This window comes from Antrostomus carolinensis, unplaced genomic scaffold (genome assembly GCF_000700745.2).
Source record: "Antrostomus carolinensis isolate BGI_N321 unplaced genomic scaffold, ASM70074v2 scaffold40758, whole genome shotgun sequence".
NCBI classification, from domain to species: Eukaryota; Metazoa; Chordata; class Aves; order Caprimulgiformes; family Caprimulgidae; genus Antrostomus; species Antrostomus carolinensis.
Genome location: NW_010333033.1, coordinates 3331 through 13902, shown reverse-complemented (window position 1 = coordinate 13902; position 10572 = coordinate 3331). Strand labels below are relative to the sequence as shown.

At 45.5% G+C, this 10572-nt stretch overlaps 1 protein-coding gene across 1 annotated transcript in view; it reads left to right on the top strand.

Moving 5' to 3' along the window:
* The first annotated feature begins 1420 nt into the window (after nucleotides 1-1420).
* The window catches only part of CEP85 (centrosomal protein 85), a 10541-nt gene continuing 1389 nt past the window's right edge, over nucleotides 1421-10572 (top strand). The window contains 13 exon segments of the mRNA XM_010173745.2: nucleotides 1421-1478; nucleotides 2082-2234; nucleotides 4577-5301; nucleotides 5944-6077; nucleotides 6904-7021; nucleotides 7397-7582; nucleotides 7932-8084; nucleotides 8340-8494; nucleotides 9017-9137; nucleotides 9580-9630; nucleotides 9716-9823; nucleotides 10493-10568; nucleotides 10571-10572. The exon segment at nucleotides 10571-10572 is cut by the window's right edge and continues 133 nt beyond it. Coding sequence (XP_010172047.2) covers nucleotides 1424-1478; nucleotides 2082-2234; nucleotides 4577-5301; nucleotides 5944-6077; nucleotides 6904-7021; nucleotides 7397-7582; nucleotides 7932-8084; nucleotides 8340-8494; nucleotides 9017-9137; nucleotides 9580-9630; nucleotides 9716-9823; nucleotides 10493-10568; nucleotides 10571-10572 — 2037 coding nt within the window. The 5' untranslated portion in view covers nucleotides 1421-1423.

Genomic DNA, 10572 nt, shown 5'->3' with positions numbered 1-10572 from the left:
ACCTTCTCCCCCTCAGGGACCGGCCCCTTCTTCTCTCCCCCCCACCTTTTCTTTCAGGGACCGACCCCTCAGGTTCAGGCTGCTCCTTCCAGGCGGTTGGTTTCCCCCCCTCTCCCCATCTCCAGGGTCAACCACCTTCCCCACCCTCCACCCAAATCACTGCTCTCCCCATCCCCTCCTGAGGAAGGGGGCGAAGGGCTCCTCCTCCTTCCCCCGGTTCCACAGACCCACATACCCGCCGTGCCCTCCACCGGATAAAGCTCTGCTCCCCTCTCTTTGTGACCCATTGCTCCCTTCCCTCCCTTGCTGGTGGAAGGGGGGGTTGTAGGATGGTGAGGGGGCTCTCCAGGGCAGGGTATGTGTGTGAGGGGGTAGTGCTGAGTGAGGTGGGAATGCTTTGGTTGCTCTGTGTGTTTTATTTCAAGAGTTCACGCTTGAATTTCCCTCTTCTGAGGGAAAACTGCCTGACTGTAGTGCTGGAGACTGAGATTTGAACTCGGGGATTCCTGAAACGTCCCTAAATTAAACATAATGAGCACTATGTTTAGCTAGAAATGTTTTATGTCTTCACTGAGTGAAATACTGCTGCTGATTAATTACATCATTGTATTCCCAGTGTCCAGTCTATGTTGTAAAATCTGTCTATTTATGTTTTCTAAGAATTAATGGTTTCTGTGGGCTCTTTGAATCAGTTCAGCAAAAAGTCTGTAAGAGCTGGCAGTCGAGGATTTAGTATTTGACTGGTAGAGTGGAGAGAGGCCTTGAATGTCCACAGTGAAGCTTGAGAGCTGTAAATCTTACTCGCATCATCAGAGGCTGGAAATTCACAGCCTGAAGTACTTGGATAAGCAGATAAATTAAATCAAAGCTCTGAATAGATAATAATTGCCATTTATGGAGCAGCAACGCCAAGGTTTGAATGGCTGCATTTCTGTGTGTAGTTGCTCAGTGACTTCTCCAGAGGGCAGAAATGAACTGGTTTGGAGTTAAAAGACTTTTAAAAGGAAATTTTTAGTCTCTCTAGACATAAAGCCAGAGTGTAGGTGCCATGGTGACTGATGCTCTATAAATAACTGCGATGGGGATAACACACACCCCAGCTGAAAGGTGCTGCTGAACTGCTGTGTACCTGGAGAATGGTGCCAATGGGAACTCTCCTTATTTCTCAGGCATGAAAAAAACTACAATAACTGCAAGAGTTTGATTTGTTGGGGTTTTTTTAAGTATTGCCTCTTGCTGTGGGGATGAAACAGAGATCCTCTTGGGAGGAGATGCTGATTAAATATGAAATACTGTATGATTCATCAGAGAAGCTGATGTGTCTGTACCCTTTGCTTGGTTAGTGGGAACAGGGTTTGGTTTGTGCTGATCAATTTAAAATATGATGTTTATTTATTGTCCTGTAGTTCCCTGGATAAATAAGATGGCTGCTCTCGAGAAACATCCAGACCTGAGGCTCCAGCAGAACAGTCCATTGGGTAAGGACTGGCCTTTCTTTAAAGCTTTGGTGCTGTCAGATCCTGTTTCAGTTTCTCTGAGGGGACATGTGGCCCTGAGGAGTATTCTTTACCAAAAGCTTTCTATTAAAAAAAACAATGTAATATTCCTGCAAAATAAAACAATTGCCTGGGTATGCAAGGGGGGAGAATTGTTTGATAATTAACTTATCTCTTGAGTGATAACTGATACATCTGGAAGGGTTCTTAAGAGTTAATTTAATTTAACCAGTTTTGCTGTGCGCCAATGCTGCTGCTCTTGGTTTTAGTCTGAGTACCAGAGCATCAGCTGGGTGTAATATCACCAAACTTATCAGAAGGGAATATGATTTACTGCTTTTGCATTCTGACTTGCCTAACAAGATGAATTTTCAGTCTCCTGGTGACTTCATTTGACTTCCCTGTGCTTGTTGCCATTATTTCCTTTGGCAAAAGAGATTCCTGTAGCAACTACAGGGAGTCAAGTGAGGATCAGTTTGGGTTTTGGTGGCACGGGTAATTAGATATGGATTAATTAAAGTGTATTAAACAGCTTTTTCAGCCTGCTGGCTAAAACATAAGTATTCCTGTCTTTTTTCTCTCCAGATCCCAGCACTGGTCAGAAGAGTAGTTCCTTGGAGACTGATTGGAAAACACCCATGTTGTCTGTGAAGTTCCAGAGCTGTGTCAGTCGCTGTCCAAGCGTGGCTGACAGCGGGGATGGGGGCATCGGGACCTCCTGCTCGGACAGCACGGAAGGTGATGGTCAGCATGAGATCACACAGTAACAGCCACAGACTTTTAAGTTTTCTCAGAAGACCAGCAAGCATTAAATAGCCCAATATCACTGAACCCAGGAATGAAAACCTGGGGAGAGCAGAATCTGTGATGATATTTGGAGACTATTTCAAAACCAGTGCCTCAGGACGCAGATAATGCTGCTTATAAACAAGTGATTAAGGGACTTGCTGTTTCTCTAAGCTGGTTTGGTTATCTTCTAACTGCAGAAAGCATTTTTAACTGACTAAAAGAGCCACCTTGGTGATTTGCTGGTTCGTATTGACCAACAAGTGGTTTATCAGCAAGTCTGTTGTGTGATTATTTTTCTTTGTTTTTGAGAAATAATTTAGAGATGCCTCTAGAGATTTCAGATCAGTGAGCCTTTGTGTGCTGTTAGAGCTGTGTGCTTCTCACTGCAGAATGCTGCAGCCTTGCCCTCAGCTGAGGGCATGTTCTGTGAAACTGCTGGTCCCACTGATCCTTTCCACTTGTATTTTCACCTTCACCTGTGAAAGTGACATAAACCACTAGTGATTCACTGATTCTTTCAGCAGTGAGGAAGCTTGTGTTGGTTAAAACAATGTGCTTCATGCCTTCCTGTGTTTCATGAGCTGCCCTGAGCTTTCTGGATGATCTATGTATCTTAATAATATGTGATCTTTATAATATGTGGGATCTGGAGAGAAAAAAGACAGGAATACTTATGTTTTAGCCAGCAGACTGAAAATGAAGGCTTTTAAAAAGTCTAGCTTGTGAAAATATTGCTAAAATATTACTAGAGTGTGTGTTTGTCCCATCCAGCCTCTCTCAGGATAATAAAACATCCAGTTTTACGCTGAGGGCAGGGGAGGTAACGAGGGCTGTCTCAGAAGCTGCTCTTCTGAACGCCTGTGGTGCTGCAGCCTTGTTTGCAGGAGCCGAGGCCGCGCTGTGGTGCTGACAGTTGGCTGAACCACGCTGACTTCCAGGTCAGGACGTCAGTCAGAAATGTTGTTGTGATGACCCTTAGCACATTCAAGGAACCGATTGCAGCATCTGCACGTGGCGTGCTGCTCAGAGAACTCGAGTTCCTGATACTGATACTGGGGTGGAAATTTAGGGGCTGTAAAAGGAAATGGTACTGTCCCTTCTGTTTGTCACCGCTGGGTAGCACGGTGTTCTCTGGAGTTCCTGGGCACAGCCAAGTAACGTCCAAGGGATTTTCTCCCCCTCCTGCTCATTTTTGAGGGTGCTGTTACTGTGATAGTTTTCCTACAGTTTTGATGGTCTTTGTAGAATCTGATTTTGGTCCAATTCAAATTGTGAATTTGAAGAGATCACACAGTATCTCTTCAGTTTTTATTCCTTCTTGTAGCAATGCTCTGAGCTTACAAACAGGTATCAGGCTGACCTTGAAGTCTTCATCTTGGATTAAAGAGTTGTCACGTGGGGCCATGTGGGCCTTTAGCCAAACCTGTGAAGAAAACAAGTTTGTGTATCAGGGAGAAACCTGGAATCATTGTGATACACAATGTATGGGGACGAGGAGTGGGAACAGGCGCTTTGCTGTTTGCCTTCCTCAGCTCTTGCTGTTGCTGCATTGAAATCTGAGCGTTGCTAAGAATAACCCTGTATTTCCACGTAGCCAGGTTTGGTGTCCGTCTGACAGGACGGGCTCACGTTGGGCTGCGTGCGCTGAACTCTGTCTCATTTCCTGTGGCAATAAGGTGAGAGCCATTACTCCAACCTCTAGAAAAAGCTCTTTTGCTGCAGTGTCCTGGAGGAGTTCGAAGGTCAACTGCTTGGTGATCTCGTGTTCAGCTATGTTTGAAGCTCATCATGGGCTTAGCGAGAGCTCCAGTTAGCTTTGGTTACGGTTCAGATCGCTGAGCTGTGGGACGGGCAGAGCAGAACCAAGGTCTCAGTGTTCAGCTGAGTAAGTTTCAGCCTTTTTTTTTTCCCAATTTAAAGGACTCTAAAGATTCTAATCTGTAATTCTAATTCTCTAAAGACTCTAATCTGTACAGATTTCTAAACCTGTACAAAGATAACCTTATTGATTTAAGATTATACTAGTGTAGCTTTAAAAACCAGGGATGTGTGCAGAACTAAACTGGGATTCTTCCTCTGGTTTACGGTGGTAGGAAAATGTCAGTAGGCTCATGGAACTTGTAGTGAGGGGGAACAGAGGTGTCCCTTAGTCTTGCTGTTGCTGCTTAGGAGGACATATTTTGGGGGGGAATAATGGCTTTTAAAAATGATTTAGGCAAGTTTGGAATGGCTGTTCATATCAGAAGATTTTCAGGATTTTAACTAAAGCATCACTCTTCTTCTTTCCCCAGACTTCTGCAATTCCAGTAACAGTTCCTCATTCCAGCCCATCAAAACCCAAGTGACCATCCCAACAGCCCATGTTATGCCTTCCACATTGGGTGCTTCGCCCTCCAAGCTGTGCTCTGCAGGAGACCAGAGCTCTTCACAGAGTACTTCAAAAACTGCTATGCCAAGATCATCTTCTGAACACGCAGGGCTCATGAGAAACGGAGATTTTAATGCTGGGAAGTCTTCTCAGGTGCCACCCAGGGATCTCTTGCATCTCTACAGGACTTCAGGGGAAAATGGTTGTGAGCAATCCTGGCATCCTGTTTCTGATCACATGAGAACAGAAGATACTTGGAAGTTTGACCCCCCTGCCATTGAGCGCACCCTTAACCAGTCTCTCTTTCTGGATAGTTTGTGCACTGACCCTCTCCACAGGTTCCAGAAGTTCAATCAAAACTCTGGGGCAGCTGAGGCAGGAACGGACCATTATAAGGTGCTGCCAGAGAGTAAACAAGCGGCAGCAGCTAATGGAGCCTGTGAGCCCCAGGATGGAGCGTGGCCCAGCGGGAGCAGATTGATGCCAACAGGACTCCAGCCCAACAATTTCTTTTCAAAATCTGTAACTCCTTCATCTCGAGCGTGGATGCAAGAAGGCTGCACCCTGCATCCACACGAGAGGGTCTGCGAGCTCAGTGCTTGGAAGCAGCAGCTGGAGAAAGTGCAGTTGCAAATAGAGCAGATGCAGGTGGGGAGCTGCTTGTGTGCATGTATGAGTTTGAAACCCTTCCTGTCTCTTTAGTCACAAATCATTGTCCCAGACTTATGAAGCAAGGGGGAAAATGTCTTGTGCTTCTCCCTGAAAGTGTCTCAATGATCAGTTTTTACGACCTGTGGTGTCACAGGTATCATTTGACGTGCTGCTGGTGTCGAGCAGGCCTGTATTATGTTACAGCACTGCATAATGGTTCACATCAAGAGATGAAATAATCTTGTCTGCTAGAAGCTGCGAAGAAAAAGCACACCAAGAAGTTCTGAACAGATCCTAGAATAATTGTAGTATGTATCTAGAGTTAGGAAACACTTTTTTGACAAGATGCATAAAACTAACTGCAGTGTATTAGATGGAAACAGTTTGTTTATCACCTCCCACCAGCTGTACCTAAAGGAGACAAATTGTTTCCAGTGAGCTAGCACAGTGATCTAAAATTATTTGTTAATCTCCAGTTGTGCTTGGGCAAAGTTACTTGTTCTTGGACATGGACAGAGACTGAAATAGCTGTGTCCTGGCATGCAGATGAGCACACAGCGTGCAAAATAGCTCGAGCAATGTTGCAATTACCTCTGCTGAGCACAAATCTCTCCCTCCTCATTTTGTCTCCTCTTTCAGTTACAAAATGGAGGTGCCTGCCACCATCCCTCGATGTATTCTCCTTCGCTGCCTACACCTGATCCAGCCCAGTGGATCAATATCCTGAACTCTAATGAAAACCTACTCAAAGAGAAAGAGCTCCTCATTGACAGGTGAGAGTTCGATACTGACGTGTGGTTTAAGGACTCCAGTGCATTTCCTTTTGGAAAGGGAGGCTTTTGAAAATACCAAGGAAACCTCCGTCTCGTAGTCCCTGTTACCTGATTGAGCTTTTTTTTCTTGCAAAGAACAACATAATGACCTTTGAGAACAGCCTGTTTTTATTCAGGAGCTCTCCTCCCCTTCTTCTTGGAAGTAGGATGGTGATCCTGAAGGGTTCAAGTAAATCAATTTTGGTTATGGCTTTTTGTGTTTTATAAAGGATAAAGATTTCTGTTTACATCATGATTATCTGGAATGTCAAAACTACGGCCTTTTTTGCTTGAGGACTTTCCAGGAGCTCTTTGAATTCTTTATTTTAAATTTGTTCTTTGTGAGTTTGGGCTACAAAACAACACTTCTTATGCCTAATGCTAGTGGTCCATAAGCTTTCTGAAAAATTAAGCCCTAATGAAAACTATCTTCAGCATTTCAACTGTAAATACTTTTTTCTGCTTGCTCATTTTGAGTCCTCTGATGTGTGTTCATTTTACTCATAAACTGGGTCCTCCAAAGCATGCAAGGCTTGTGTGTTTTAGGTATAATCATTGCAGGGGTGCAGAGAGGAGGCTTTGGAGGGAGGGGAGGGAAGAAAAGTTAATACCGATTTTAAAAAAAAGTCAAAATTATTTCTCTGCAGGTCACTTCTGAGTTGCAGAGTTGTCTTTCTGTTCTGCTTGTCACTGTATGAAGCATTAGAGTTGTGGTGGCACTTTTCATGTTGTGTTGCTCTCTCCTCTATGTTTGAGGACAGTGTATTACCTTTTTTTTTTTTTACAGACAAAGACAACACATATCCCAGTTGGAGCAGAAGGTCCGGGAAAGTGAACTGCAGGTTCACAGCGCCCTGCTTGGCTGTCCAGCACCATATGGAGACGTCTATATGTTGAGAATGCAGGTAATTGGGTGCAACAGGGTGTCAGTAAGAAAAATGTATTGAATCCAAGGGCCCCGCCACTTCTCATTAGGTGTTTCCTGAGTAGGAGGGCTGTGCAGGATAAAATTATGCTTTGTGTGGGGTCTCAATTACCTGCCATCTCTGAGATCTTCTGTGACTTGTGATTTCAAGACCTGAAGTACTGCAGCTTGTTTAGAAGCTGTGCTAATGATGCAAACACCTGGCAGCACTGAGAAGTGCTGTTTCAGATACTGTGGTGTATAAAATGGGCTGAATGATGTTTGGGAATGAGGAGGGTTGAGAGCACAGCTCTGAGACAGTGCAGCTGCTTAGTGCCAGTTTGCAACTGAATTCACAGGCTGCCTCTGTTTGCAGGAGCTGCAGCGAGAGAACACGTTTCTTCGAGCGCAGTTCACAGAGAAGACTGAATCTCTCAGTAAGGAAAAGATTGAATTGGAGAGAAAACTGGCTGCTGCAGAGGTGGATGCAAAGCTGATCCGGGAGTCACTGAAGGAAACTATGCAGAAACATGCAGAGGAATTAAAGAAACAGGAAGAAAGGGTATGATCCCATTGCTCTAGAGATGGGAAAGTGTGTTTTCTTTGGGAAGCTAAAAGTCAGTGTAGTGCCTAGATGAAAGTTTTTTGTGACAGTGTGTTTTGCAGGTATTTTCTGATCTCCTTGTAGAGTACTTTGGTTTATAAGCAAAAGCCCCTTGTCCTGCAGTTACCAGTATTTCAGTACTTCTTTTAACCAGAGAACAAGCTTGTCTTTAGCTAAGTGAGCAGAAATGCTGCTGAGTTAAGGTGATCTTGTATTTTGGTGCTGAGGTAAATGAGTGGGCATACAGAGGACTGAAGAATGGACAAGAAATTATATAAACTAACCTTGTATATGACTGTCCCTCCAGATAAAGGGAAGAGACAAGCACATTAATAACCTTAAAAAGAAATGCCAGAAGGAATCTGAACAAAACAGGGAGAGACAACAGAGAATTGAGACCCTGGAGCGATACCTGGCTGATCTACCAACCCTTGAGGACCACCAGAAACAGAGTCAGAAGGTAAAACTTCCTCTGAGTTGTGATGATAGCTCTCCAGACTTCCTTATGTGATTCTTCTACAGCTGTAGTTAATCCCCTGTGCAGCTGCTCAAGTAAAGTTGTAGTCGGGACTCTTTGGAGGAGGAATGTTCTGAGCTATAGCTGACAATTGCCACATAAGTAGTAAAAACTGGCATTGCAAATGTAGTTGAGACATGATGTGTGTGGTGAAACGTCTGGGTGGTCTCTAGAGTGTTGTGATGATCTCTGTTGCAGCTGAAGGAATCTGAACTGAAGAGTACTGCTATGCAGGAAACGGTGCTGGCACTGGAAACAGAGCTTGGAGATGTCCGGGCTGCTTTCAGGGAGCAAAAGATGCAGCTAGAAACCCAAAAACACAAGGAGCTGGAGCTTCTTTCCACTGTGCACAGGTAAAAATCGGGAGGATTAGAATAAGCTTCATCTTAGCGCTGAAGTAAGTGCTGCACAAGAACAGCCATGATTCAGCACAGCCACTGTCCCACCAGTCAGAACAAGGTTACCATGGATTTGTGGTGATGTGAGTGCTTGCCAAAATACCACGTTCAGATTCCGTGTGCCAGCAGTGGAGGGTGGGAGCGTAACCACATGGCTGAAAGAAAGGGATCTTTGTCACCTGGGTTTGTCTGTGTCCTCAGGTTATAGCTCTCAACTGTAACTCCTTGCACAATGGACCTACATAATCCACAATCGTTGCATTTCTGAAAATGTGCCAATGTGATGGGTAGGGCTGTGTCCAGGGAGAGGGACTCTCTCCTTCACAGCCCTGGCAGTTTGCAAGCTGGGATGCAAACAGGGCAACACCGACACCTGATAGGAAAATCATTCACCACCTTGTATTGTTTAGTGAGGGGAAACACCCCAAATAAAGCTGGCTTTCCCATGGTGTAGTATATAATTTCAGCTAATTTCAGCTTGCAGGACAAGGTGCAGCAGTGTCTAAAGAATGCAGAGAGAGGACCTCCTGCCCAGGATGGGGAGAGACAGAAAATAGAAAATGACTCTCTGAAGAAAGAATGTGACTGCCTCAGGAAGGTAACAGCCTGTCCCAGCTGGGGATCACTCATTTTTCCTTCCACTGAGTCACACCAGGCACTAAAATGAAGTCAGGAACTTTTGCAGTCCCAATTGCACTGAAGCAGCAGTTCCTGAAATTCCAAACTGAAGGATTTCTAAAAGCTGTTTTTGGTGTGATAACCAGGCACTCCTGCAGTAACACTGTAGAGAAGTTGCAGAATGCAGAAGAGAGGAAAACCACAAGAATGCAACTTCTCCAGTCTGTTTTTAGCTGATACTTCAAATGGTGCCTTTTATCAGGTGCCTTTCCTCAGGGAATGCAAGTCCACTACTAACAGAGGCAGTGATTAAAGCAGTAAGTGGACAGGAAAGGAGAGGGCATGCTGTCCTACTGAAGGAGAAATCCTGGTGGTATTACTGAATCTGTGGCCAGGTCTGATGCCTCTGCTTTTGATTCCAGATTGTGGACAAACAGCAGAAGAAGGTGGAGCAGTTCTCCTTGCAAGTAAAGGTGAGAGGTGACTGCAGAGAGACCTAGAACTTGAACATCTGCTGTGGAGTGAGTTAGACTTATACTTTCCCGTTGTCTCTTCTAGAACCTGGAAGAGCAGGTGGCCCAGGAAGAGGGGACAAGCCAAGCTCTGAAAGAGGAGGCGCTGAGAAGAGAAAATGCACTGCAGCAGCTCCGGAGCGCTGTGAAGGAGGTCAGAGCAGGAGTGTTTAGAGTGCTCCAGCGTAGCAGTTGAATGAACAATGGATTCTCTTTTAGCAAGACCCTTAATTTGCAGTCACCAGCACCACCTCTCCTGCTTCCTCCTAGTTAGTTGTCTTGTCAGGGCTCTGCAAGGAGCTCTTTGTGCTTCAGAAGCAGGAGGACAAAGGCAGTTTCTGCCTCTGGGACTTCAGCTGGGACTGCAGGTTGTGGTGGAGGATGCTGAGGTTACCAGCTGAGGGCAGCAAGGCTGTGAGCAGGAGCCCAAACTCTCCTACAGCCCTGGCTGTGGGGTGGGGCTGAGCCCTACTCTCAAGCCTAAAGGAAGCCAAGCACAATGACAGCTTTTGAGGGACAGGATGGCCAGTGTTGGGGTGAGCAGCTGGTGCCCAGCCTCCTGGAAGCTTTTTCTGTTGTATCATGTTGCCATGCAGGGACGGTGCAGTGTCATGGGGCACTTCCTGTCTGAGCCAGGAAAACCAAACGCTCACACCCTGTAGAACTGACACTCACTAATCTGGTGACAGTCTGGAGGGCTTGATGCAAACCAGCTCCTCCTGCCCTTGGCACTCCCATCGTCATCGAGCAGTTGTGTTAAGTTGCTTTAGCTGTGCTAATTCTGTACCAAGTGACCACTGACCTGCTGTGTCCATTTGTTCAGCTGTCGATGCAGAACCAGGATCTCATTGAGAAGAACCTGACCCTTCAGGAACGACTCCGGCAGGCGGAGCTGACAATGCA